A 25,789-nucleotide genomic window follows, 5' to 3' on the forward strand; every position below is an offset into this window, starting at 1 on the left:
ACTGGACTTCCAGCTAGGAGCTCACCGGGGGATGTCACCTGAAGCATCTACCATAGTCACCCCCATGTGGGATGGACAGCTTACAGGAGGTAACCAGGTTTCCAGATCATGCTCAAAGCGAGAGTCTCCACAGACGGAGGTGCGAACCAGATCGGGAACATGTTCTAACTTCAGAATTCCCAAAACATCAGTGTCTTTGTCACATGTTACCCATTGGGCCAGCATTGGGACAGCATTGGTTGCAAAGGGAAAAGAACTGGACTCCACACCGGTAGGTTAAACTGCAGAGAGCAGACTGCATGGGAACATTGCTTTAATGTCTTCAAAGGACCTGACAGACTACATATTTCAGAACAAAGATGAGAAAGATTCGAACTGGCAAGAAAGAACACCACCATCCTTTAGTGTGCCCTGCAGCATGTCCCCTCCCAGAAACTCTAGACCTAGATCTTTTAACTCTTTGTACACAAAATACCACCATTTCCCCATCTACCTTCTCCCCTTCACTCTCTTTCCAGGCACTCACTTCCGCATCTTCCAGCGCTTGACTCTCACCTGGCCCTGCTTCTTTCTCATCTCCATTCTGGCATTCACATCACCCGGAAATAACAGCCTCACCTTATTGGACACACAGGAAGCCTCCCAGCACTTAGGCACTTGTAAACACCAGGATTCAAACAGCTAGAAGTGTGAACCCTTCTGTAAACATTCAAAGAAAACTCCCAGGGAAATCGTATTTGTTTTTACTATCTCGGAAGTCTGCAAAAAGCAGTCACTCACATAGCCCACTGCTCCAGATGGTGGTGCTTTCCTCTGAGGCTTGCAGAAGGCGGGCAGGGAGAAGCTAACCGGAGCCCTTCCACGTCTAATAGGAAGATCACAGTTGGTTCCCCATGACTCTCCTTGTCACTGTCATTTCAGGCATCTCTTTACAACGCCATAGCCTTTCACCATGGACAGGGATGCTACCACAGATACCTGGCTTTGGGCAGGAAACGGTCTTTGTATTAAGATGTCAGCACGGATCCTCATGTATATGAAGCTCAAGGAAAGCCATTCTAGTTTCCTGGACAGCTACTGAGTTCTCTATCATAAACTATCTCGTGGGAATAATAGAAAGAATCCTGACTGGGGACCAGAAGAGCTCAGAAATGACCTTGGCCAAGCTGGACCTTTGTTTCCCCACTGTAAAATAGAGATGATGATGATTAGTTTTTAATGCTCTAGTGAGGGGCACGCAAGTATTTCCTCTGTTGTGGAGCCCGAGACAAAACCTATGCTCAACAGGCAGGCCTTTTTCCTACTGCACTTCCAGAACCTAAAGAGATTGTGTGGCCCATTCCAGTAACAGGAAGTTCCAGAGGCCTTTCGGGATGGTGATGAGAGCTGGAAATTCTGGGCTACCAAGAGGACCTTGATGGCATCAGCTCTGCCACACACTGATGTCCTCTTCTCTCCCCATCTTTCTCTGTCATCATCTTCTACTTCTGGGACCTGCCAGGCAGCATTGCCTGGGGAGGGCGTCTCTCTGAACTGACTCCTTGCCATGAAGAGACATGTACATCTTTGCTCAAATCCAAACATTCTTCAGAACAACTGTTATTCCAAAACAACTGTTGGAGCAGCTACAGGTGCAGGGGAGAGGGGGGCGGGGACAGTATAACCTCAGTGCCTGGGGAAGGAATGAAGAAGGTGAGTGGTCCTCGTTTGGTTGACTATGGCTGCTTCCCTAGAGCCTGGATCTGAGGCAAGGGCGCAGGTGTTGATGGGAAATCACCAAGGGGTATGACCTCACAGGACTCTCGCTTCTGTCCATCTACAGCAACAACCTGCTACTCAGACCCCATGAACCACCCTAGCACTTCTGAGAAGGACGCACTTCTGAGAAGGACGCAAACCTCCTCTGAGGTAACTGATCATAAATTTCTTAAGAGCAGGAGCAGGCTATTTTAAAATTGAAAGGCCTCCGATGTAACTTAGATGTGTATCTCCGCTGAACGAGGCAAGATGGAAACAGAGAGCACTCTGGTGAGAGCAGGTTCTCCAAGGGGAGGCTGGAGTGGCCCAGCTCACAAATGGCATAAGATTACACTCTGCCACTTTAAATGTCACGGTGAATAAAATCGCAGGCGTTCCTGGAAAGTATGCAGGCAACTTCCTGGCCGTAGGGAGTGAACTCCTGGGCAAAGGAAATGGAAGAAGCACGTGCATATATTGCCTAGTGTCCACCACCTGTCCACACGCCCCATCAAGTGCTCAGCTCCCCGCACCCACAGCAGCCGTGTCCTGAGTGTGGGGTGTCTGCCCTATGCCTGATTGTACCTACTGTGTTGAGTTATTCCTCAAGCACAGCAACCCAGAGAGTATCCTGGAGCATACGGTGCAGCGATAAGGCTTATGGGGACGCATGCTGAGTTACCACTCATTCAGAGGCGACCTGGAGCCAACAGTGTGGTAACACAGTAGATGAGGACAGGAGCTGCAGGCCAGGAAGGCTGGCTCCCATTCAGGAGGGTGAAATCGGAAGTGGGGTGTTCGCTTCCCGGGGTACACTTTGTACCCAAGACAAATCCTCAAGAAGGCAGAGAGAATCTAAGGGGGTCCCTCTACCTCACTCCCATCATCCCCTATTTCAACACTGCCTTCTACTTTCCATATTTAGCCAACACTGGGGACACAACAGCCTAGGAACAGTCTCTCTGTTGGGACCCACTTGGTGTGTAGGCCCAGGCACTGACTTCCCCACTTGCTTTTGCCCACAACTGTACCAAACTCGCATTAGAGAAAGGATAGCTGACAAAGACCGGGTGCAGGTTTGTGGCACACAGCTGCCTCAAACTCCTAGTGTCGCTGCTCCCAGGCACACTGACATTAGCATGGCAACTTCGCAGCATCAGAATCAGACTTCCACCCCGCAGCACAGAAGTAAGCCTCCTCGACACAGGAGAAGATCCACTTCCATATTCTCCAGGTCTTCAACCCGTTGGATGAGGACATGCTGGCCTTCCAGCCCGGGTTCCCAGGCCTTCGGAAGCAGCCTGGACTGCACTTCAGTCTTCCCGAGTTTCCAGTGCTACAATCCACGCTGAGGACCTTGAGCTTCCTCTTGCCTCTGCCATCCCATGCGTCTGTGCATCACAGTAAACCGTCTAACACAGAAACAGATAACCCCACAGTCGCTCCAGAGCGGCCTGCTCAACACAAACCTCCCCTCTCTCATAGAGCTCATCTGAGCTCTGCTGTTGTTGTCACTCATAAGTGGGAATGGCGGTGTAAATGCTCTGAGTCAGAAGGAAGCACGCAAGTTTCCAGGAAAAGAGGAAGCAGCTGAGGCTGATGGGGACATACTGCGGGCATCTCTGACAAACATCAATAAATAAACCCCGGCAGTCAAGAATTTGCTGGTAAAGAGTCACTTGGGTACTAGATTTTCTGGCTGCTTGACTCTGCACGGAATAATCTGGATATATTTTGCCTGCGATTAAGGGCCCAGCCTCCATCCCTAAACTGGAACCTCTAAGCATAACCTGCCCTATTTTTTGCTTCTGGTCCAAAAGAACAGTTTTTAAATGTTGGAAGGTAAGGAAGGAAAGAAAGGGAGGGAGGAGGGAGGGACGGAGGGAGGGGGGAGAGAGAGGAAGGAAGGGATATAGATATTTCACATATATGCACACTAAATTAATTAATAACAGAAATACTAATTAATCCCACAAGAGAAATTGTGCACAGACTGCAGAGTCCAGAGCACCCAAGGTTTCCTATCCACAGACAAGGGAAGGATCTGGGACCAGCCTAACTAGAGGAGGCAGCTGGCATTCTGTCCAACACGGACAGCAATACACAGAAGGACTGACAGTCACAGCAGTCATCAGCCATATAAGCGGAGGCATTAACTGAGGGCCACGCAATCTGCATGTGGTCCACAGGGGACCCGAACTCAGGTCTGTCTGTCTCCCACACTCTGCCAAAGAGTGTAAGAAGAGACATCCTGTTCTGCCCGCTGAGGAAGCAGGACACAGAGCCAGGAACACAGGCTGCGGCTCCATCACTTAGCTCTGACACTTACATAACCTTCCTGTGACTCAATTTCCAGCCCCCGGTGTGCTGATGAATGGACGTGACACAGAACCAGGGGACCAGAGTGGTAGGCATGCCGTTCTTTGTACTACACTGCTGACTTTTTTTTTTTTTTTTACTTTGGGAAATATTCATAATAAATTGGGAAACAGCAAAAAGTCCTGAGGTCAAAGCTGATATATGACCCCATCAAAAAAAGAAAAGAAAAGAAAAAGTCCCTGGCATCAAAATAGCAGAATAAAAATAGCTACGTGAAACAGCAGTGCCAACCTTCTCATCGTGTCAGGGGAATATAAATTGGTTTAGCCTTTTTGGAGGGCAGCTGGCAACATCCATCAGACTTTTAAACAAGCCAAGTTTCTCCTTAAACTTTCTATTTTAAAATGATATTGATCACACAGGAAAGTTACAAGTCTCAATCTCCCAAATACCTCCCCCCCATTCCACCAATTTCCAACATTATTTTTCACATGTTTGCCCATTCTTCATCCCTCCACATTCTTTAACAAATAAAGTATATCATAACATATATGGCTTTTGCATTATGCATAGTGTATATTACACACACATTTGCTTTCCTTGATGACTCCTTTGAGAGCTGGTTGAATATATCATGGTCTTTTGCTGATTAGTTCTTGAGTATTGCTTTCTTTCTTTTTTCCCTGTTTTTTTTTTGTTTTTGGTTTTTTTGTTTGTTTGTTTTTGCTGTTTAGGATTTTTGTTTGTTTGTTTTTTGAGGCAGGGTTTCTCTGTGTAACAGTCAGTCCTGGCTGTCCTGGAACTGCCTTTGTAAATCAGGCTGGCCTTGAACTCACTGAGATCCACCTGCCTCTGCCTCCCTAGTACTGGGATTAAAGGCGTGCATCACCACCACCACCACCACCACCACCACCACCACCACCACCACCTGCCCCTGAATATTGTTTTCTTAAGAAAAAGGATATTGGGCAGGGCGGTGGTGGCACACGCCTTTAATCCCAGCACTCGGGAGGCAGAGGCAGGCGGATCTCTGGGAGTTCGAGGCCAGCCTGGTCTACAAGAGCTAGTTCCAGGACAGGCACCAAAGCTACAGAGAAACCCTGTCTCAAAAAACCAAAAAAAAAAAAAAAAAAAAGAAAAAGAAAAAGGATATTCTCCCATTTGACCACAATGCTATTATCAAATTTGGGGAACTGAATATTTTGTTACAATTATTTTATCTAATTAGGTACTCTATTTTAATTTTAGAAGCTCAGATTCCAAATCTGTCAATTATCCAAGTGTGCACTAGAATAAATTTTTCCTAGCTCAAGATTACATATTTATAATGCATTACAGTCACTTGTCATATCTCATTGGTCTTCTTTAATCTGGAGCCATTTCTTTAAATAATAACAAAAATAAGAAGAACAATAATAATAAGAACAATAACAGTGTTCTTAAAAGCTTGGCCTGAGTTCGATAAATTGTTAAAAGCATTTCTCTGGTCTCTTCCCTGGAACCCCTGAGCCAGGCACCTGGAATTTCTGTAGTTATGAGGTGGGAAGAGCCTCAGTCTGAATTTCTAAGACGTTCCCAAGGGAATGGCACACCCCGTTTTCCCAGTACACACTTATGGGGTAGCCAAGGAAGGACTTTGTGCAAAGCTGACCTTGACCCTTGCAAGAAGCATCTTATTTTCCTTTGGATGAAGCCTGTAGGCCATGGCATCTGGAAGTCAGGGTGCAGCAAGCATGCTGAACCAGATGTTACAGGAACACCCCTCAGACTCTCAGTAACCAGAAATCTAAGACAGAGGGAGAGTTGTCACTGAAATGGGCTTTTCAGCTGACCCCACCTCCCAGAGATAGCAATGCCCTTAAAGAAGGAAGTTTCTATGATATTAGCACAAACCCACTGTCTCTCCAAGAAGCCATCTGGTTACCCTTGCCCGTCTGATGTCTCTGCTATCAAACATCTGGCATGACTACGCACCAGTCCTTGGCACCAGGAGCTCACTTGATCCATTGCTATCCCAGGCAGCTGCCCCTTCCCTGTGCCACTGCCCCTGCTCTTCCTCACTCCTCTCACCCATTGGCTTTCCCTCATTGTGAGGACTGATCTGCTCCCTCTCCAGGTCTTGCACACTCAGTTACACGACTGCCAGTCTCATCTCCATAACTAGCTCTCCAAGGTCCCTTGCTGCCCCTGATTTTGATAGCTGAGTCCCCTGTTCTATCACCATAGAAACACTAGTATCAGCCTTCCCCTGTGTGATCCTGGGCAGTGTGACAGAGACGCAATTTACCCACCCATGTTTTACCAGACACTACGCCAAGTCCCAGGCTTGATTTGGGGGGACTCAAGAAAAATCAGACACTGAGGACTATGCAGATGGCTCAGCAGTTAAAGTCATACCAAGTAAACAAGAGAACCAGAGTTCAGATACCCAGAACCTGTGTGAATTCCAGGTGGGCATGGCAGCTAGCCTGCATGCTCCAGTCTTGGAGAACGGAGGATGGGGAATGGATTCCTGGAACAAGCTACCTAGTGAGACTAAGAGCTACCAGCAAGGTGTGCGTTCAACTGAGACGCCCTATTCTCAGTGAATAAAGTGGAAAACAATCAAGATTCTAGAATCAGCTCCAAACCGCCATACCCTGCTCCCCCCCCACACACACACATGAATATATGACACAAATGAAAACAAGAAAGCAAAAATAAATACATAAATTTCAGACTGCAGAGGTGTCCGTAAGGCCAAAGTCAGGAGTGACACAGCCTCAGCCACATCTTTGTAAGTGAGGACAAAGGGTCCAAGTAAGCATTTAGTCTTTGATAACACGCAAGGCTTCCACATCCCTGTTATGTGTCCCCTCCTCTACAATTGCCATGATCACCAAATATCATGTAACAGCAGACACGGGTGAAGCCTCTCCACCACTGGCCAGTGTGGAACCCTGAGTCACCGTGTAAAGCTCAGGTGCAAACCGAAAGTGAAGCCATGACTCTAATGCATGACAAGCCAGAATGGTTGCGAGCGCCCCAAAGTCCAAGAGGCCAAGAGAAAGGTGTTGGTATCCTGGAACATTCAACAGCCTGCCAAATGGGCCCAATGGTGGGAGAGTCTGGGGGTACGCCTGGGGGTGCTTCTGGTGAGCTCCCTTCACAAGACACCCTGTGAAGAGGACTCGTACCTTTTCTCCATTAAAAAGAAACCTCAAGGGGCAGGGATCATGGTTGAGTCAATAAAGTGTCTGCAGCATAAGATGTCTAGATCCTTGACATCTAAGTATGGAGTGGTCACACATGTCTTTAACTCTTGCACTGGGGGTGGGGATCAGATTCATGGGGCTCTTGGCATTTGGTGAACTCTGGGTTCAGTAAGAGATCCTGTCTCAAAAATATAAAGTGGGGAGTCACAGTAAGAGATTCCCAGTGTCATCATCCAACTCCCACACCTGCATGCACACTTACACATACACACACATACCTTCACACAACTGCACGCACACACATACACACATACCTTCACACACCTGCATGCACACTTACACATACACACACATACCTTCACACAACTGCACGCACACACGCACACACATATTTTCACACAACTGAACGCACACCTGCATGCACACACACTGCACACACATATATACTTACACACACACATAGACACTCACACATACACTGCAAAAGGAAGGAAGAAAAGAAGGAAGAGAGGAAGGAAGAGAAGGAGGGAGGGAGGGAAGAAGGAAGGAAAAAAGGAAGAAAGAAAGAAAGAAAGAAAGGAAGGAAGGAAGGAAGGAAGGAAGGAAGGAAGGAAAGAAGGAAAGAAAGAAAGAAAGAAAGAAAGAAAGAAAGAAAGAAAGAAAGAAAGAAAGAAAGAAAGAAAGAATAAGCCCTAAATCAAAAATAGCTGAAAGAAGAAGACCCTGATGAAGACATCTTCAAACCTCTCCAGCCTACTCCTGCTCCCACCATCAGGCAGGTGGGGCTACCATGCAGTGTGTCCCTGTCTCACATACCCAGGCTTATAGTAGAGAAAAGATTGGAACTTGGGGTGACAAATGACCCGGGCAAAACCATAGAAACACAAGCCCAGAAAATCTGCACTATGGACTCTGGCGAGGGTCACACTTCCATGACAGAAGCCCACTCCAAGTCTTGACTGTCTTCCTCGACCCAGGTATGCACATCTTCTGCAATAACTGACAACCCGTCCCCAACTTACTCCTAGGAATGAAACCCAGAAGGCATAGTATACGGTCTTTCAGAGAGACAACTGATAGTCTCCGAAGTCCATGGAGCAATGCTACTTGTCAGGCAGTGGGTGGGTGGAGTCATTCTGATGCCTCCAACAGTCACCCATGTGGAAAAGGCACCCATAACGGGCATCTAAACTAAATAACACAAACTAAAGATCTGAACATCTATCTCGCCAAAGAATGTCTATGAATAGTGATAAACACACATAAACCCCATCACCAGTCACTGGGTAAATGGGGCTGGAAACCAACAATGTCACACCACGACACACCCACCAGAATGACTGCATTTCAAAAGACTGACAATAGCAATTGTTTGAGGGGATGGGGAGCCACTGGAGTCTCACACACAGCTGGTGTGTGCACAATGACACAGTCACCGTGGGACACAGATTGACAGTCTCTTACCAAGTTAAACATACATTTGCCATAGTATTCAACATTTCTACTTTTCAGTATTTCTCCATGAGAAATGAACACAGTTTCCATTCTGTATCTCACAGGTATGTGTCTGTTCACAGTAGCTTTACTGATAAACAGCTAAACACTAGAAACTACAAACAAATGTCTATCCCCTGACAAGCAGATGAGGCGATTTAGATACATCTCTCTGCAATAGAACAGTACTCAGCAATAAAGGGGATTGATACCACAACATAAAATAATCCCAGCTGTATCTGCTAAGTGAAAAAAGCCAAACAGAACAGAAAGAGTACCAGGTTATATGAGCTCTGGGAAAGGCAAAACAATAGACTGAGAAACCAGACCAGTGGTTGCCAGAGGCCCATGATGAAGAAGAGAAAGTGATAAAGAGTGGTCGTGGGCCTGTCCTATATAGTGTTTATATGCTGGTGACATGCCAGCCACGGAATGCCACAGTGAAGACTTCATTGTCTGGGAGTTATACCTCAAGAAAGCTCTTATTTTCGAAGACTAGACCTGGACTCAAGAAAGTATTCTCGCATCCTTAGTGTTGGGACTGACACTCAGCGTGCACATGATCAAATGTGTTACAACACAGGGCCACTTGCACCTGACTATCAGTTCCCACTGCCGGAGCCTCTGAGTTAGGCACATGTCCCCGTTCTTCTCTGGGCCCTGGTACCCTCTCTTATAGGTAACAGGCTAATATCTGTTCAACAGAAACCTTGTGAGCCAGTTAGACTTGGCTCCACACCAAGTGATAGGAAAAAAAATGGTTTATAGCCCACTCTAACTCAGTGAAGACAGGCTAAGCTACCCCCAGGCCCACTTCATTAGACAGCACATTCTGCACGGAGAAGGAGCTTGATTCTCCACTGGGAAGGAAAGGAAAGACAGCTTGAAGTTTATAATGATTCTTGGCCTGCCAAAGGCCTCCGTGTGGAAATTGGTGTCCTGACTACCTGTGACATTAGCATTTCACAGCATGGGACCTAAGAAAAGCAGAGCTTTGAGGAATCTGAAGGTTGGAAAAAATCAGTTACAACAAGAATGAGAAACACTGGTTTATGTGCAGAAATCACTCAACAAGAAAGCGGTGTATAGTCCCAGCCCAGATGGTAGGCTTTCTCACATGGGCATCCACTCAGGCAGTGGGTCACCAGTGCCCATGTGGTAAGATGGACAGGAAGCTCGGTGTGATGTGAAAGAATTACGGTCATACTGGATCCCAAGGTCCTCCCTCACAGGGTACCCCTCCAGAGAAAGTCAGTTCCTCTCTCTCCCTTAGATAAGCAGGGACAAGACTATCTGGTCTTGTGGTTAGTGTCATCAACTTGACAGGATCCAGAATCCTAAGGGATGGACCTCTTGGGATGCCCAAGGGGGAGCTATCTGGACAGCATTCATTGGGATGGGATGATGCATCCACAGTGGGTGGGACCATCCTGGTTGGGATGCTAGACCATATAAATGAAGAAAGAGAGCTGAGATGCTGTGTGTAGCCACTGCTCTCTACTTCTAACCGAGGTCATAATGTGACCAGATGTTTCAGGCTTCTGCCACGACGACTTCCACATCATGATGGGCTGTATCTTGAACTCTGAGCTAACATAAACCATTTCTTCCTAAAACTGCTTTTGGAAGAAGAGTATTTTATAAGACAAGTATTCCTTACAATAGAAATGTGGGTAAGAGGCCGGATGTCCGCACCTTTACTAAACGAGAACTACACATGAACGGAGGCTTTAACTGAGCCAGCCACTGGTGTCCACAGAGGGACTAAAGGAAACCCAGGCTGTCCCCTCCCCACCACTGGATCTCTCTGTCCTTGTCTGGAGTCTGTAGCGGCTGAGGCACACACAGCATATCCGTGCGTTGTTTCCGGCGGGTGTTAAGTAATGAAGACAACTTCCAAATGAGAAGAAATTAAGCGCCGGAGCTGAGTCCCCGCTTTGTCAAGCTCAGTCGAGCCAGCACCTCCTTGGAACGCTTGCTTTGTGCCTGATACATTATGACAAAGCCGTAATTGTTCTTTCAGTCTTTCCCCGATATTTCATAACAACATGAAGTGGGAGTCACAAAGGTCAGCCGCGCTGTAGAACGAGAGCTGTTCTTATTGTCCTTTTCTGAATAGTGGTTTCCATTCGCCAGGCTGCTCCATGCCCAGGAGCTTCGGAAGCCGGGCCTGGTAGTGTTTAAAAGAAGCTGCACCACATACCCAGGGCAGGATGTTCTAATCTGCTGAAGGGTCTTGTACCACTCTCTAGTCACATCACCTGCATGAGCACACACATGGGCAAGCATGTGGACACGTGCACATAAGTGTACACATGCACAGACACATGTATATATGGACAGGCACAAATTCTCTCTCTCTCTCTCACTCTCTCTCTCTCTCTCCTCCCAAAAAACTCACTTCAAATCCAGGAATGAAATAATAACAACTGTCAAGTCCACAGAAACCAGGTAACAGACACATCTGTCTTATTCCTGAGACAACAACACTCCTGTCTGGTAGGTGATAAAGAAATCCTAGGGCTTTCACTGAAGAGCATCTCAAACCTAGGCTAAAACCTGACTCTGGGAGATTGGGGTGATGAACTAGTGGGTAAAAGTACTTGCTGTGCAAGCATGAGGACCTGAGTTCAAATCCCCCAGCACCCATGTAAAAATCCTAGCATGGCTGCTTGTGCAACTTTAGCCTCAGTGCTTGGGGGCAGGGGATGGAAACAGAATTGTTGGGGCAGGCTAGCCACCTACCTAGCCTCAGGGTCAGTGACAGATCCCTGTCTCCGGGGAATAAGGTGGAGATGGATAGAGCAGAATACCCAACATCATCCTCTACACCTGTACAAGTTCACTGCACCTCACAAATACAGATACGCGTGCGCGCGCACACACACACACACATACAATACCACAAACACACACTATTTTGAATTCATTCTTTACAGTTGGCAGTGGGGGATCACCATCTGTGAGCAAGAACTTGGTAGCAGCATCCAAAGTCCAAGAAGAATCCCTCGGGCATGTTCCAGGTACACACACACCTCTTGAGCCTCTGTAGACAGATCTGTATAATGGACACAATTCATGTCTACCTATCGACAGGATTCTCTTATTGCAGATATATACCTTAGAGACCTGATTTCTGGAACCAGTGGATTATCTGGGCGCATCTGGGTGTGATATAGGACTCTGCATGCTCAGATAAGGCTGGGAGTGAAGCCTGAGATGCTCTGAGGAAACACACCTGGAGTCTGGGCATGGCTCAGTTTGAGGAACTTGGGTACCACAAAAGAGAGCAATAGCTTCCTGGCAGGATGTGTCAGTGAGCAGCTTTATACCTGATCCCTAGGGCATCATAGCTGCTAAGGAACCATTGAGATGCAAATAAATTGGTAAACACTGCAGCAAGATTCCAGGAGGAGAGGGGATGCTCTGACTAGTCAGGTGAGTGGAAGGAAAAGTACTTTCTCCTAATTGGAAAAGGAAAACCACTGGTTTTCATGAGGAGCATCAGAATTGTGTTACTGTGTTTCCAAAAAGAAAAGAAAAAAAAACTTTTCCACTTGGCTGGGAGTAGAGGAAAGTTAAAACCTGGAAAGTACAAAGATTCTCCCCTGATGAGCTCTAGGCAGACTTTAAATACTTTTCTTTACATTAAGAAAGTGTCATTTAAGATATGAGAGAAGTGGTCTAAACTGCACGTGTGAAAGCACTTGTCTGTGCAAGCGTGAGGATCTGAGCTCAAATCTCCAGCACCCACGTCTTTTAAGGGCATAGCTATGTGTATAAAGACAGGAGAATCACTGAAGCTTGCCGCCACCGGCATTGATACAGGATCAGTGGAGGATCCTGTCTCAATGGAAAAAGGTGGACCATAATAGAGCAAGAAGACACCCAATATCCTCACCTGGCCTCTGTGCTCAAAGAGGTGCATACGGCCACCACCACATGTGGATGTGCACGCACATGTGCACACACACACACACACACAGAGAGAGAGAGAGAGAGAGAGAGAGAGAGAGAGAGAGATGTGTTCTGCTAAGGATACTAAGGGCCTGCCATATTGCACACATTTCAAAACCCAGAAGGAATAAGCGTCAAAAAGAGTGTTGAAAACTGTGACTCGGTACTCTGCTGGTGGAAAATAGAAAGGTTGGGTGTAGCTAAGCCATGACTGACAATGGCTGGACAGAGGAGAAATGACCATCTCAGCGATCTATATGTGTGTCTTTCCTCCATTCCTGTCGTCCACTGAGCATTCAACTCCCCTGTGAGGTTAAGTTTAGGTGCGCCTGTGTCTGCTCTGGGACCCAGGTGCTGCATTAGGAAGAAGTCACGGCCACTGCTTTTACACCTAGCTCCACTGTAAGGACACTCTTCCTTGAGGGCCAAGGGCATCACCAGAGTCTTTACACTGCTTTGCCTTTAGACCAATGCCAATGCGCTGCACCTCCTCACCACTCGGTGTGATCCGTGTCCAGGAATAGAGAGAGCATCTAGAGGACGCATCCTCACAAGACAGGCGCTGCCCAGCTGCCTCCAGCCTTCCATTCCTGGCTGTCTCCAACTAGGCTACCTCATCCCTAATCACCTCTCATCTCCAAGCAGGCGATCTCAGCCTAGCCACCACCTTCCGGGCTCCACGGCACATACCTTTCTCCTTACTGTGCACCCGATGGCTCTTGCTCCATTATCCAGTCACCCAGAACACAGAATGAGTGTGGCACATGGCTGCCAGCCTTATGCCCATTTCTGCTACTAGCAACTGTGTGCTGACATTTTTGTGAGGAACCTGCCCTTTCACACCTCAAGCCACACAGCAGAGGTGAATCCAGAGCTAACGGCCCCACCCTGACTAGCTCTAGGTCATGTGATCTAAGCCTGACCAGTGATGGTATTTCATCCTTCTGTGACAAAGCCTTGTTCACACTGAAAGGCTCAGGCCCTCATGGAGGCCAATGGGACAAAAGTCAGGGGGCATTTGACAGACCTTCAGAGGGCAGGAGGTTAAGAAGTTATGTGGCCATTGATAGTTCAAGAGGCCATGAGTTCGAGACTGCTAATAGCCACATGACACTATGTAGGACAGCAGGCAGAGGATGGAGTCAACCAAAAGGCTGCAGTTTCTCTCCACTGGCTCCGCCACACTCACTCTACACTTGTCTATATCTTAAGAGATCAACCTCCATGGACTAAATCAACCAGACTCCAATATCCTCCGCCTTAGCATGCATGTGTGAGAGTGTGTGTATGTGTGTGTGTGTGTAAGGCAGGGAACATTAGGTGTCTTATTAAACTGATTTCCTCTTTAATATTTGAGACAAAGTCATTGAACCTGGAGCTCACTGATTGGCTATACTGGCTAGCCAGGAAGACCCATGGATCCATCCATTCCCACCTCTCCAGCTCTGGCGTACAGATGTGCGCCCCTGCACCTGTCTTTAACACAGTGCCAGGTATCCACACTCAGGCCCCTGTGCTTGTACAGCAAGCACTCTACCAAGTGAGGCATCTGCCCATACTGCACCTGCCTTCTTGCCAGTTGGTCAGAATGAGGAGCTGGTAGAGACGGGGTAGAGAAGGAATGGAGAGAAGACAGCCAGCCTCCAACCGCATCCTGGCAGTCTGGGCAAGAGCTACATTCTTATCTGTGTCTGGATGTTCTCAGGAGTCCCTCCATGGAACACTCTGGGCAGATTCCGATAGTCCTGGGTACATAATGACCTGGTGTGCTATGACCTGGCTCCACCCCATCCTCACTGAGTCCCTTAACTTTCTGCACATCTCTGGAAAAGGTTTCCTAGGCTGACCCTTCGACACTACTGCCTGTTTTCTGTCAGGATCCTGGCTTATACAGACAAGAACCGAGGAACAAAGACAGCCTGAGTCCAGAGACAGTATGCTGTCCCTGAGAATAGTCATGACTCCAGTCACAAATGGCCTAGCAATAGCAAGTGTTCCTGTTCTGTTTCTCTGCAGCCGGAGTTGAGCAAAACATACGACTGGTAGGTAAAGCCTAAAGCCTTTGGTGGGAAACTCTGGGTGTCCACCTTCATGAGAAAGAGACGAAAAAGCCTGGACCATTCATTCTACCCACCCCACCCCCACCTCTGACAGCACCCTGCCCTTCTTCCAAGAAAACTCACTCCCCCAACACACTTGGCCTGTCTCTATTCTATCTCATACATGCGCAGGCTTTCCCAACTTCTCTCTCTCAGACACACACACACAATCTCTCTCTCTTCTCTCTCACACACACAACTCTTACACAGGCAGTCTCTCTCAGAGCCTCTGCTTCTCTTATCTCACGCTCACATGTTCTCTCTCACACACTGTATCTCTCACACACATGAACACACAATGTCGGTCTCTCTTCCTCTCTCAGCTTTTCTACCTTATATACACCTATATTGTCTATACCTTTTATACTCTCTCTTTCTCTCTCTACATGCACACAAGCACACACACACACACATGCACACGCACACGCACGTGCTCCTTCTTCAACCCTTTCTGGTCTGAGGTCTGACCCTCCCCTCTTCTCCCAAAGACAGGTGTGGAACTATGCGCACATCCACCTGCATCCCTCCAGCGTCCTCTTGGAAGCAGCCTGTAGTTTCCGAGCCTCTGTCTCCCCCACCAGTCCACTGTCTAGTGAGCTCCTGGAAGGAAAGGCTGTGTTCTTGATCTCAGTGGGTTTGGTTCTCCGTGTAGTGTTTCTCACACAGACGCTCAACAGATTCACTCTGGGCGAGCACTGATGAGACTGGCGACGGCTGGCCAAATGCTTGTTCTGCAGCTCACCCTCCATGCTGCCCCTTACAGAATCTGGACTCTCCGATCCGGGAGCGGCTCAGCCCTTATGTGACACTCAGAGGACAAGATGCTTCACCTGCCATGTACAGCAGCCTCTGCCACATTGGTTCAGCTGGACCAGACAGAATTCCAGTCAAATCAATGCTTATCTCCCATGCACGGCATGTCTGCTTGCTATGTTGCCCTTCAAACAGAAAGAAAGACGGCCTCCTGTCTCCAACATTGAGTTGCCCACACCTGCTCTCAGCACTCACAGTCACATCCTGTCTGTCCCCTTCATATCTGTCCTGGAATTAAACCTTGTGCTATTCATCTTTCTGGTGACGAACTGTGCCCCAGTAGCCTGAACATGGAGCACCCTCATTCTGCACAATGCCAGGCACACCTTGGGAGGTGAGCAGATTTCTGTTAAATGTTTCATGAATGAAACACAGTATCTCCAACATCGTCCCAGCTACCCCCCACCCCTGCTCTCTCCTATTTTCTCTAACGTTGTTCTTTTTTTCTTTTAGGGCTTTCTAAGAAATTCCAGTTACCAGTTATCATGCAAGTCAATCCAATTCCGAGTTTGTAAGCAATGGTGGCCCTCATTTCGTTCCTGAGCCTGAAGTTCGCACAAAACTCATGAAGAAAGTCTGCTCTTTGGCCACTCAGGGAAAGCAGTGGTAGCTCAAAAGATGGAGTGACAGCCATCTGAAAACTCATTCATAACCATCATCTGATGCTGGTCATGGGCAGGAACCTGAGCCAGGGGTGTGCCTAGGATATCCCTGTGACTTCTCCCTAACACCTAGGTTTCCTTAAAACACGACAGATGACGTGGGGGGGGGGCTCTTTATGATCTTTTATGACCACAGCAGATGGATACAATACTCATGACTCAATTTTAAACATTCCGTTGGTCTTTTCCTTCTTTCATGAAACTAATTCGCATGATTTACCCACCTATGTGGCCTATGCTGCAGCTATCAAGATAGCTGAGAGTCAGTGCCTCGATCATCAAGGCGTCACAGAGCTGTGGGACACAGCAAAACAAATACACAATTACAAAGCATGTGGGATGGGCAGAGGGAGGCAGAGGAGGCTGCAACAAGACCCTGGGGCCAAGGCATACTTTCAAGGAAAGGGGTCCACTGGGGTGAATCCTGAAGAATAACTTAGGTTTAGCCTGAAAAAGATCCATAAAGAACTCAACAAGAGCATCTGAAGCCCCAGAGGCATGCCACAGCTCAGGGTCAGATGATCTCTTGGGGAAAAGAGCAGCAGACGTTCAAAGCCTGTATGGAGCTGGGAAGGGCAGTGCTGGGGGACGGCGGGAAGTAAGGGAAGGAAGAGTCTGCATGGTGAAGGGTCTTCCTTGGGTCCTGGAAGTGCCAGGGAATCAGCAAGGGAGTCACACATGTGATATGAACACGACGACACCGATTACCAAGTCATGGTCTGACATCCGAAGTATGTTCTCAGCAGTGACTTCTTGGTACTTCCTCCAAACATAATGAATTTCCTGGTGATCCTGACACCCTGTTCTTTCCCTCCAAGCTTACTGCTTACCCCTATTTCTGTACTGCACTCATCCACAGAGATGGAGAAAACCCTTGAAGGGCTTGCAGTCCTGTGAAGAGAACAGCAGACAGCCGGGAGCAGCAGCAGAGTTCAGGAGCAGAAACAGGTCCGAGGGCACCCTGAATGAGGCCCCGTCTCTCTTCCCCAGCTCACTTCCTGGATCCAGTCTCCCTCGGCATCAGCGAGAGGGACAAGGGCAAAGGCTTTAAGCAACACCACACAGGGAAAGCAGAGAACAACCAACTGCAGGGCCCAGCTGTGGCTCTCAGACAAGGCAAGCTCTCTACTGCCATTGCCCATCTCCCTGCCGGTCCTGTCCACAGCCATGGCCCTCAGAGGGCAAGCCACTGTCCAGGGAGAGAGATGCTGAGGGATTTCCCACATCCAAAACTGAGGTTCAGTCTAGAGCCTTCCTTTGAGTTGCTGGACAGTCAGGGAACCAACCGCAGGGCCCAGGCTGAGACAGGCAGGGCACTAGGGAAGAAACGGGGTACTCATCTGCCTCAGGCCCTGCTTGTGGCAGGGGAGACCATGGATGGAGCCCCAGGAGACCTGCACAGTACTCTCCCCCATGCCCGCTAGTGCACACACACTGCCCCTGACTACCTCCTCAGGATGGGCACAGGTTCCACTTCACATTTGAGTTCCTGAGCTCAACAAAGGCAAGACCTGGATTCTGTGTGGCAAAAGCAACCAATCCATGACCCCAGGGATAAGGCGGGGTTCTTGGAAGGAGTGTGCAAATGGGAGACACAACCTTGAGGTTGCCCTCCAGCTTACAGAACAGGCGAGGCCACTTTCCGCGGTGAGAAGAGCCCCAATATCAGACCCAGAAAGAGTGGCCATTTGGGGCCTTAAACAGCATCGGGCAGGACAAAGAGCTAAAAGGTTCATGGTTTAGAAGTTAAAGTTCCTGAATTTAATCCACACAGAAGCAATGATACGTAGAAAAAGTGCTGAGTTGAGAGTTTGGCAAACCAGTCTGACTCTTAGCTGAGGGCAGTGAACCTGTGAGGTGTCAGCTCCCTCGCCTGCACCCAGAACAGGCACCCAGACACTGAGGGCACGCACCTCACACGGGGCACATGCTCTGTGAGTGGGTGGAGGGAGCACAGTCCAGTTCCGGCTCTAGCGAGGAACTACCAGGCTGGGGGCTTCCGGGACAGTCTGCCCCCTCCTAAATCTTGTCTTCTGTTCTGTTTCCGTCCTGTTGAGGCTGCACAGGAGACGCACCTGCGCATGCTCCCTTGAGCTCCAGCAGCCTCTTAAACAGACGATGGAGTGTGTCTGTCTTTCCAGTGCGGAGACCCTGGAAGCCAGTGTTAAGGCTCCGCTCCCCTCGCTTGCCCACTTTCCTCCTAACCATCCACCTCTGCCCGTTTCTCTGCTCATTATCACCCCCACGAGGGGACAGAGAAGCAGAGCAAAGAGGTTAAATTCAAATCAGTCATTTTGTCACTTGCTGCCAGAAAGCAGGAGGGGAGAGATGAGGCACTCGAGGCCTCAGGTGCAGTCTGTGGGCAGAAATGAGACGTGGTGATTCTCAGGAAATCTAGATGTTTTCACACTGGCCCAGTTCTGCCACGGAGAACTCTGGGGGAGCCTTCTACCAGCCGCCTCCTTAAGCTGTTGTTAATGGTGTTGTCGGCAGCTGCAGAGACTTCGCCTGACCTGGGGAAACATCTGTGCAGGGCCTGCTCCTGCATCCCTTTTGTCCCCTTTAGCGAGTAGGCCATCCTGCTGCTCTTGACACTGGCAGGGTCATTAGAGTGTAGTGAAGGTCCCCTGGTCACCAGCTGAGGGCATCTTTCCCTAACACTCCCATCCACACTTGCTAGAAGGTAAGAGAGCAGGCTGGGAAGATGCTTTGGGAGTGGACCACGACGGCAGGATGGGGTGTGCCTGTGAGGGTGAACGCATGGCCAACTTGATTAGACTTGCTAAGGGATTGATGAGACAGTGGGGTGCGCTTGTTTCTCCAGAGAATAGTAACTCATGGGGGAAGCATCCACCCTGAATGAGGGTGACACTATAGGCTGAGGGTACCGACCTGAGGAAAGGAGAGGGGAGGGGACAAGGCTAGCTCGCTCTCTCTCTCTCTCTCTCTCTCTCTCTCTCTCTCTCTCTCTCTGTCTCGGAGCATCCTCTTCCTTTATCAGATGGGCACTGCTCCACAAGCCTTCCTCGGAAGGTGACAGAGTCCTCCCAGACCATGAGAAAAATAAAGGCCTTCTGCTTTAAGTTGTCCATATCAACTGTTTTTGCCACAGCATCACAAAAGGTAAATAAGACCCATTTTCTGGGCTGGGATGCAGATGAAAACTCAATAAAGAGACAAAGACGCCTAATGTAACTGAGAGGCACCTGGCAGAAGACTCTCCACGGTGCCCGTAGGAACCATGCCACCTTGCTGCCTGCACTGCCTAAACCTGCTGCTGGCCCATGGAGCATAGTCTACTGCATAGGAGTGCTGGACCAACCAAGGCCCTTCTCAACGCTGACCACGTTCCTTTCCCTTATTAGTCTAGGAGGTCTAGACATTGAATGCCTGAGATGACCACAGCAGAACCCTCAAGTGCCTGTGAGGACCCATGCACTGGCCTCAGTTCCCGGGGGGACGGGGGTCACTTTACCACTCATAGGACTTTGTTAGCAATTATCAATCTGCCCAGCACTGCTTCAGCTACTGCTCTGACCCTAGAGTATACCAGCTCTGTGTCCCTGCTATCCTCCCTCCCAGTCTGACTCAACATCGAAGAAACTGAGACATGGGAAAGGGGAGTATGGTGATGCACCCGATTGGTCCCTGATCATGGTTTCCATGGAAAGTAAACTCCCATACACAAAGGACCCATTCATTGTTCTCCAGGCCTTCCTGGAAGATGTGCCTAACCCTCAGAGATGTGACCATCAAACCAGCAAGATGGTCCTAAAACATCAGGGGTTTTCAATGGTGTGGATGTCCCTGAGCCAGCCACTCAGGCAGGAGCCCCTTTCGGTGCAGCTGAATGCTCTAACCCAAAGACCCACCTACGACTGCAACTGAAATGGAATCTGCAGACAGAGGGAGCATTTCGCATGCAAAATTTTTCTTTTAAATATGAAATCTCTCCCAAGGCATTACTTTATTATTATAGTAATTTCCTCAGAAGGGCAGACATCCAATGCTCTGTTTCTCCACCATCTTTGGAGACAGGCAAATTTAATAGAAATATTCAGGTTCCTTAAATGACTAGGACAGATGAGGAAGAAATACAGGGAGCTTCTCCAAGGATCCGAGTGAGGGGTATGGTCCAGATGGCCATGTGGTGACAGGTCAGGGCCTGGGCCATCTCCTTGGAGACACTGGTCTCTGTGTTTCTAGAGGAGAGACACGGGGGAGCTTTGTGGGAACTAGTTCTTTATCTTCAGTATCATCTTACTCGTCTCTTCTCCAAGGCCACGGAAGCCTGGAATCTCTGCTGGTCAGTAAAGAATCCAGCAGTCCCTGGCTGAGCTGGCACCAAGCTCGACCCACCCATGAATGCAGCCTGAACCTCCTGCATGCACGCCCTACACTTCGAGCTGGAGGGAGGCAGTGTGGCTAAGAAGACAAACCACCACCTGACTGCCTGGCCCAATCACTTCCCAGGCAGGGATTCTTGATCAAATTGTTTGTGTCTCAGGCTTCTCATCTATAAAATGGGACAGGGTTTGATGATAAAAATAAGACCTGTTTAGTAGGGTGTTGTAAACACTGAGGGAAGGGTGAGGGATATGAGAATTCTTCTCACCAGAAGTTTCCAAACCTACTGTAGGCATCAGGCTGCCTGTCTCTCAGTTATCAAGCGTTTTGCTAAAACTGCAGCTGTCCAGGCCGTTCCAACTCAGTCAGGGTAGACTCAATACCCAAATGTTAGACGGCAGTCTGATGTGGACGTGCATTTCCAGGAGGCAACTGCACCGGGATCTTCTAGGAAACCCACACAAGTGCAAACGTCCAGAACTCCTCCAGCCCTGCTGAACTCGGAGCCACGAGCCTTCAGCGAGTTGCCCAGGCACGCACAGGCTTCCAGACCCCTTAGAATCCCTGCCTGCAATGACTGTCCTTCTTTGGAGTTCCAAAAAATTGTCTCTCACTCTTTCCCATGCTAGAATAACATGATGTTCTTGAGTCTTCATGCTACAGAGAACTCTTTCAGACTAGCTATCAATGGTTTTTTCAACTTAATATACAAGTGTCTTCCTAATCTCTCTTTAGTACAAGGTATGTTCTCAGAACCTAAGGTTGGAGTGGGCAGGCCCTAAATCCACTAGATAGTGTAAGGCACTGAGACCAGGTGGTCTGGGTGATAGTCTCCAAGTGACAGAGTTAGAGACAAAAAGCCAGAGGCCGTGCTCTGGCAAAGCCTTGGAGAAGCGGGTGCTTGGCAGGGTTCAGAAGCCCAGAGGGTGTCAGCGGCTCTCCCCGCTATCTGGCTTTTCCCATCTACCTCAGTTTCCCCATCTACCTCATTCCCCTCTAAAAGCCAATTCAGGAAGCCCAGCAAGCCTTTGCCCTGCGCTGCTGTACCCTCCTGCCACTGGCTACAAAAAGAGACAGGCAGGAGGGAGAGGGAAGAATTGTTCTCTTTTGGTATGGTTTTCCCACATAATGGGCAACCAGCTTCCTGCCTAGTGGCATGTGACTTAGAATCCCTCTGCCCCCACCCAGCCCTCTCTCCCTTCTTTCGCTCTTACCTTCCTTCCATCACCCAGGCAGAGGTCACATAAGGGCTTGCCTTCCTTGGCCCACATCTCCCCATCTGGACCACACATGACACACACGGCTCTTTTGTGTCTGCCCCAGCTTAAACTGAGAATCTGCCTGAAATCCACCCCATAACTCCCAGGAAGAAGGGAGACACACAAGTGGCTGAAATCACCAAGGAGAAGGCTGCCTCCCCCAGAGGCAGAGTTTGGGGAGAGCCCTGCCGCCTGTGTAGGCAGCTCATTGATCCACTGCTCTGAGAATTATTCCGTACTCATCACAAACCAAATGAGGCTGGCCCCAACCCAGGCAGGCAGGCGGGAAGGCGGCTCTGTGTGTGGAGAGGAGAAAATGAACCTGCCTGTTGTCTTCTGAGAAAAGGAGGGAGCAAATGGTGTGTGCTACCCCTGTGCGCTTAGCAGGGACAAGGCGCCGCTTTAATATTCTGCTGAATGTGGTATTTCTTTTAACCCTTACAGAGATTTTCAGTCTACAGAATGAGGCTTTCCTGCCAAGGAACTGGAAAAGCTCCCCCACCCCCTCCACCGAGAGGAGGGCCTCAGCTCTGAAGTGGACCCTTGCAGCAAGCCTGGGTGGCAGGGCCCTGTACACCGGGCTGAATGTACACAATGGCACCCATGAGTAGCTCCATGGCGACGGCAAGGGGGCTAGTCAGGGAAAAAGAAAAGTACGGAGGGAAGAATGTGTCCTGGCGCCTGATTTGTTCCCACTCGTTGCTTTGCAAACTATTTCACATATATATGCGTGTGTGTGTGTGTGTGTGTGTGTGTGTGTTTGTCCCCTCCTTCATCTATTGAGACTCAAAACCAAAAGCAGGCGTCCTAAAGTGGACATCTATCTGCTCTCTGACACCGAATCATTGACCCCGCGAAGCGACAGACCTGACAAGTCACTACCCCAGTCTACACAGTCTTGCAGGTTACCCCAACGTTCAACTGCTCTCACCGGCTTTGTTGCGGGGTTGGTATCTATCGCTTTCTATTTCAACTGCTTCGGCACGTGTCTCCGAATGAGTCAACCTCAAGCCTATGCTGGGGTGCTGACCACACTCCACGACAGTCTAAACCCTGCACATTCCAAAAGTCACACACACACACACACACACTCACACACACACTCCACGAAGACCAACAGCCTGGTAGGGCAGCAGGAGGCCAAGGGCAAACAAAAAGCCACGTTGGGAAAAGCAAGACCGGAGCTTTCAATGTATTAGTCACTGCTCCTCTCTTTATAACCACAGGTACCGGGCGGAGCGAAGATAGTCTTTGCCAAGGCTAAGACATCTTCGTTGCTGTGACAGGGTGGGGCGTGAGGTATGCCCGTTTTTCTTGGAAAGGGGCAGTGCTTTCAGGAAGGGTCAGGCACCCTGGACCAATGTTGGTATGGAGTTTCAACTGAGCGAGTTAGTTTGCTTGGAACCCACAACCCAGCGGCAGAGTCAGCTCTCAGATGGGAACGCAGCAGGGGAAACCGAGAGCTGTGACTCTTTCACCCGGAGTGTCCGAGTGGAATCCGCCTGACAAGCAACATCCATGTGGAGTGGGGTTTCGAGCAGAGGTGGCAAAATCTCACCCCAGAATTGTTTCCTTGAGCTAACTCTAACTCTGCTCCCCTCCTAAAATGCCCCCCAGGAGGTGGCAGGCACCGCAGTTCCGCTGGGAAGATTGGGGGCGGGGAAGGGGGCGGGAGGCGGGGAGGCAAGCAGGGATTTCCCACGGGGATTCGCGGGAGCCTTGAGCGCCTGGGCTCCCGGGTGCGCCGAGCAACGGGTCCGCTTAGCGGGTTTGGCTGGCACCAGCCAGAGGCACAACCACGCTGAGCCAGCAGGGATGGTGTCGCTAAGGGAGCTTGCAATCACGCAGTCTCTTCTCCCCAAGATGAGTTTAGGCAGGACCAGCACTCACCCCAGACCACCCCTACCACAAAGCTCAAAAGGCAGAAAGGTGTCCACCTCGCTCTTGCTGTCCCTGGAAGACCGTAGCCCGGCAGTTTCTCAGACTGATCCCCCCCCCCCAGGGTGCGGTCAGTGGACTTGGCCCCCCTTGTTTGCCAGCCACTTGCCAGATACCGGCTTGGAGCTTCTCTGATCCCCAGCGCGCAGCTCTTGCCTGCCGAGCCCAGAGTCCAGAAGCCTCAGACTGCGAGCAAGCTGGAAAAGCGAGAAGGCGCTCCACAGCTCGCCAGCGCACACAGGCCTGGGAATGAAAGAACCCAAGGTGCCCACTCTAGGAGCCCGGTAGCCCGAGGTATCCCTTCCCAGACCAGCTTCTCCCGGAGCTAAGGAGCTTGCACCGCAATGCAGCGGGATCCAGGCTCTCCGAGTCGGAGATGTCCGGGGATCGTGCTATCTGAGAGCACCGGGCGCGGAGCGTGGAGACTCTGTGAACCAGCGGCGGGTGCTCAGAGTCGACCCGGGGCATACCTGTGGGTACCGCCCCAGCTTGGTGCCCCGTCTCCTCCCAGGCTCTGGGACATCCTTGACCTCAGGCACCACGGTGCCTGGTTACACCGAACAACCAAAGCAGCTCCGAGAAGCGTGCGGCACCCGAGAACTGGCAGCTGGCAGCCGCCAAGTTGCGCCACGGAGGGTACGTTACCTTCCATCGCGGCCACTGCGGATGCCAGGAGGAGCAGCAGCAGGCAATCCAGGGCCATCGCCGGCCAGCGTCCCCCAGACGGAGCCCGAGCCGAGACGCGCCGCGTCCCAGGGCGCCGCTGCGCTCCCGGCGGGTGGCTTCTCCGTGTCCTTTCTCGCTCTGGCCGGGACCGGACTCCCCGGAGCGCGGCGTGGGCGTGGGCGGGAGTGTGCGCGCGTGGGGCGGTGCGGGCGCGCGTGGATGTGGGTGTGCATGTGTGTGTGTGTGTTTATGGGAGAGGTGGGTGTGTGCGTGCGTGTGTGAGAGAGGATGAGGGAGAGCGAGCCTGGGAGAGCGCGCGAGAGCGTGTGCGTCCTGGTGTCACATTGCGAGCTACAGCGGAGCCTACGGGAGGACAGAGCGGGCCAGACTGACGGGGGAGGGAGCGGGATCCCCCACCATCAGCTCTCTCTCCACCCCTAACACCTCCTGTCCAATCAAGGAATCAAACCTGCAAAATTCCCTCATCCAATCAGGCGCGAGCACCTCCTTACACTGGCATTGTTAGTTTAAGAAAAACTTTTGCTTGCAATGCTGTGCGGGAGGGTTGGGAAGGCTCTAGGAGAGGACCGCGCTCCCCCTCTTGGTGATATTGGAGAACTACAGCCTCGCACTCTAGCTCCCCAGGCTGGAAAGGAGGAGCTCAGCCAAGAAGTCAATTGAGGTCCCTTACTTTCACAGACACCCCAGAGCTACACTCCTGACTACTCCTATGCAGCGTGCCTCTTCTCGGTCTGGTTTTGTTTACTCAGAATTCCTGCCGTAACAGTTCACTCTTGGCATGCTTCTGTGGAGTGAGCGAAGGGGTTTTCGAGCCCTTGTGGCAGCTGTTCAGGGGTAACCAGGATGCCTTGTAGGCTTCCTGTTATATCCCTATCTGCATGTCTCCAGAAGTCTCTTCCCAGGTGGGTATCTGAGCAGCGTGCGTAGGGCACACCCTCCCAGGACAGTCTTGGTGGGAAGACCTTGAGTTACAAAGAAAAAGAAGCAGGCAATCTGACAACATGGGGATCCCAGGGTACCAAGCCCGAGAAGGATATCTTGTGGACCAGGCCTGGAAGTGGGTGGGACAGACTGGGTTCTCCAGCCACAGGACAGGGTTCTGGAAATAGTGATTCTCCCATGGTTAGCTCACATGACAATGCTCCGTTTTGCTGTCTGTTGATAGACTGTTTCAGAGCCCACACTTGCCCTCTCTCACCCTCAGACTTCCTACAGGGTTAGGAATGCCCCTGGGTGACTCGACTGGGTGAGGCTTCAGATCCCTCAAACCTTTTTCAGGAATT

At 50.0% G+C, this 25,789-nt stretch overlaps 1 protein-coding gene across 1 annotated transcript in view; it reads right to left on the reverse strand.

Annotated features, from left to right (window-relative positions):
* The window catches only part of Ephb1 (EPH receptor B1), a 432,751-nt gene extending 407,902 nt beyond the window's left edge, over positions 1-24,849 (reverse strand). Inside the window, exon 1 of the mRNA XM_057767268.1 lies at positions 24,465-24,849. Within this exon, the coding sequence (XP_057623251.1) occupies positions 24,465-24,522 (58 nt within the window). The 5' untranslated portion in view covers positions 24,523-24,849. The remainder of the gene's footprint in view (positions 1-24,464) is intronic.
* Between the last annotated feature and the right edge of the window lie 940 nt (positions 24,850-25,789).

The sequence above is a fragment of the Chionomys nivalis genome, chromosome 4 (assembly GCF_950005125.1).
Source record: "Chionomys nivalis chromosome 4, mChiNiv1.1, whole genome shotgun sequence".
In the NCBI taxonomy this organism is placed as follows: Eukaryota; Metazoa; Chordata; class Mammalia; order Rodentia; family Cricetidae; genus Chionomys; species Chionomys nivalis.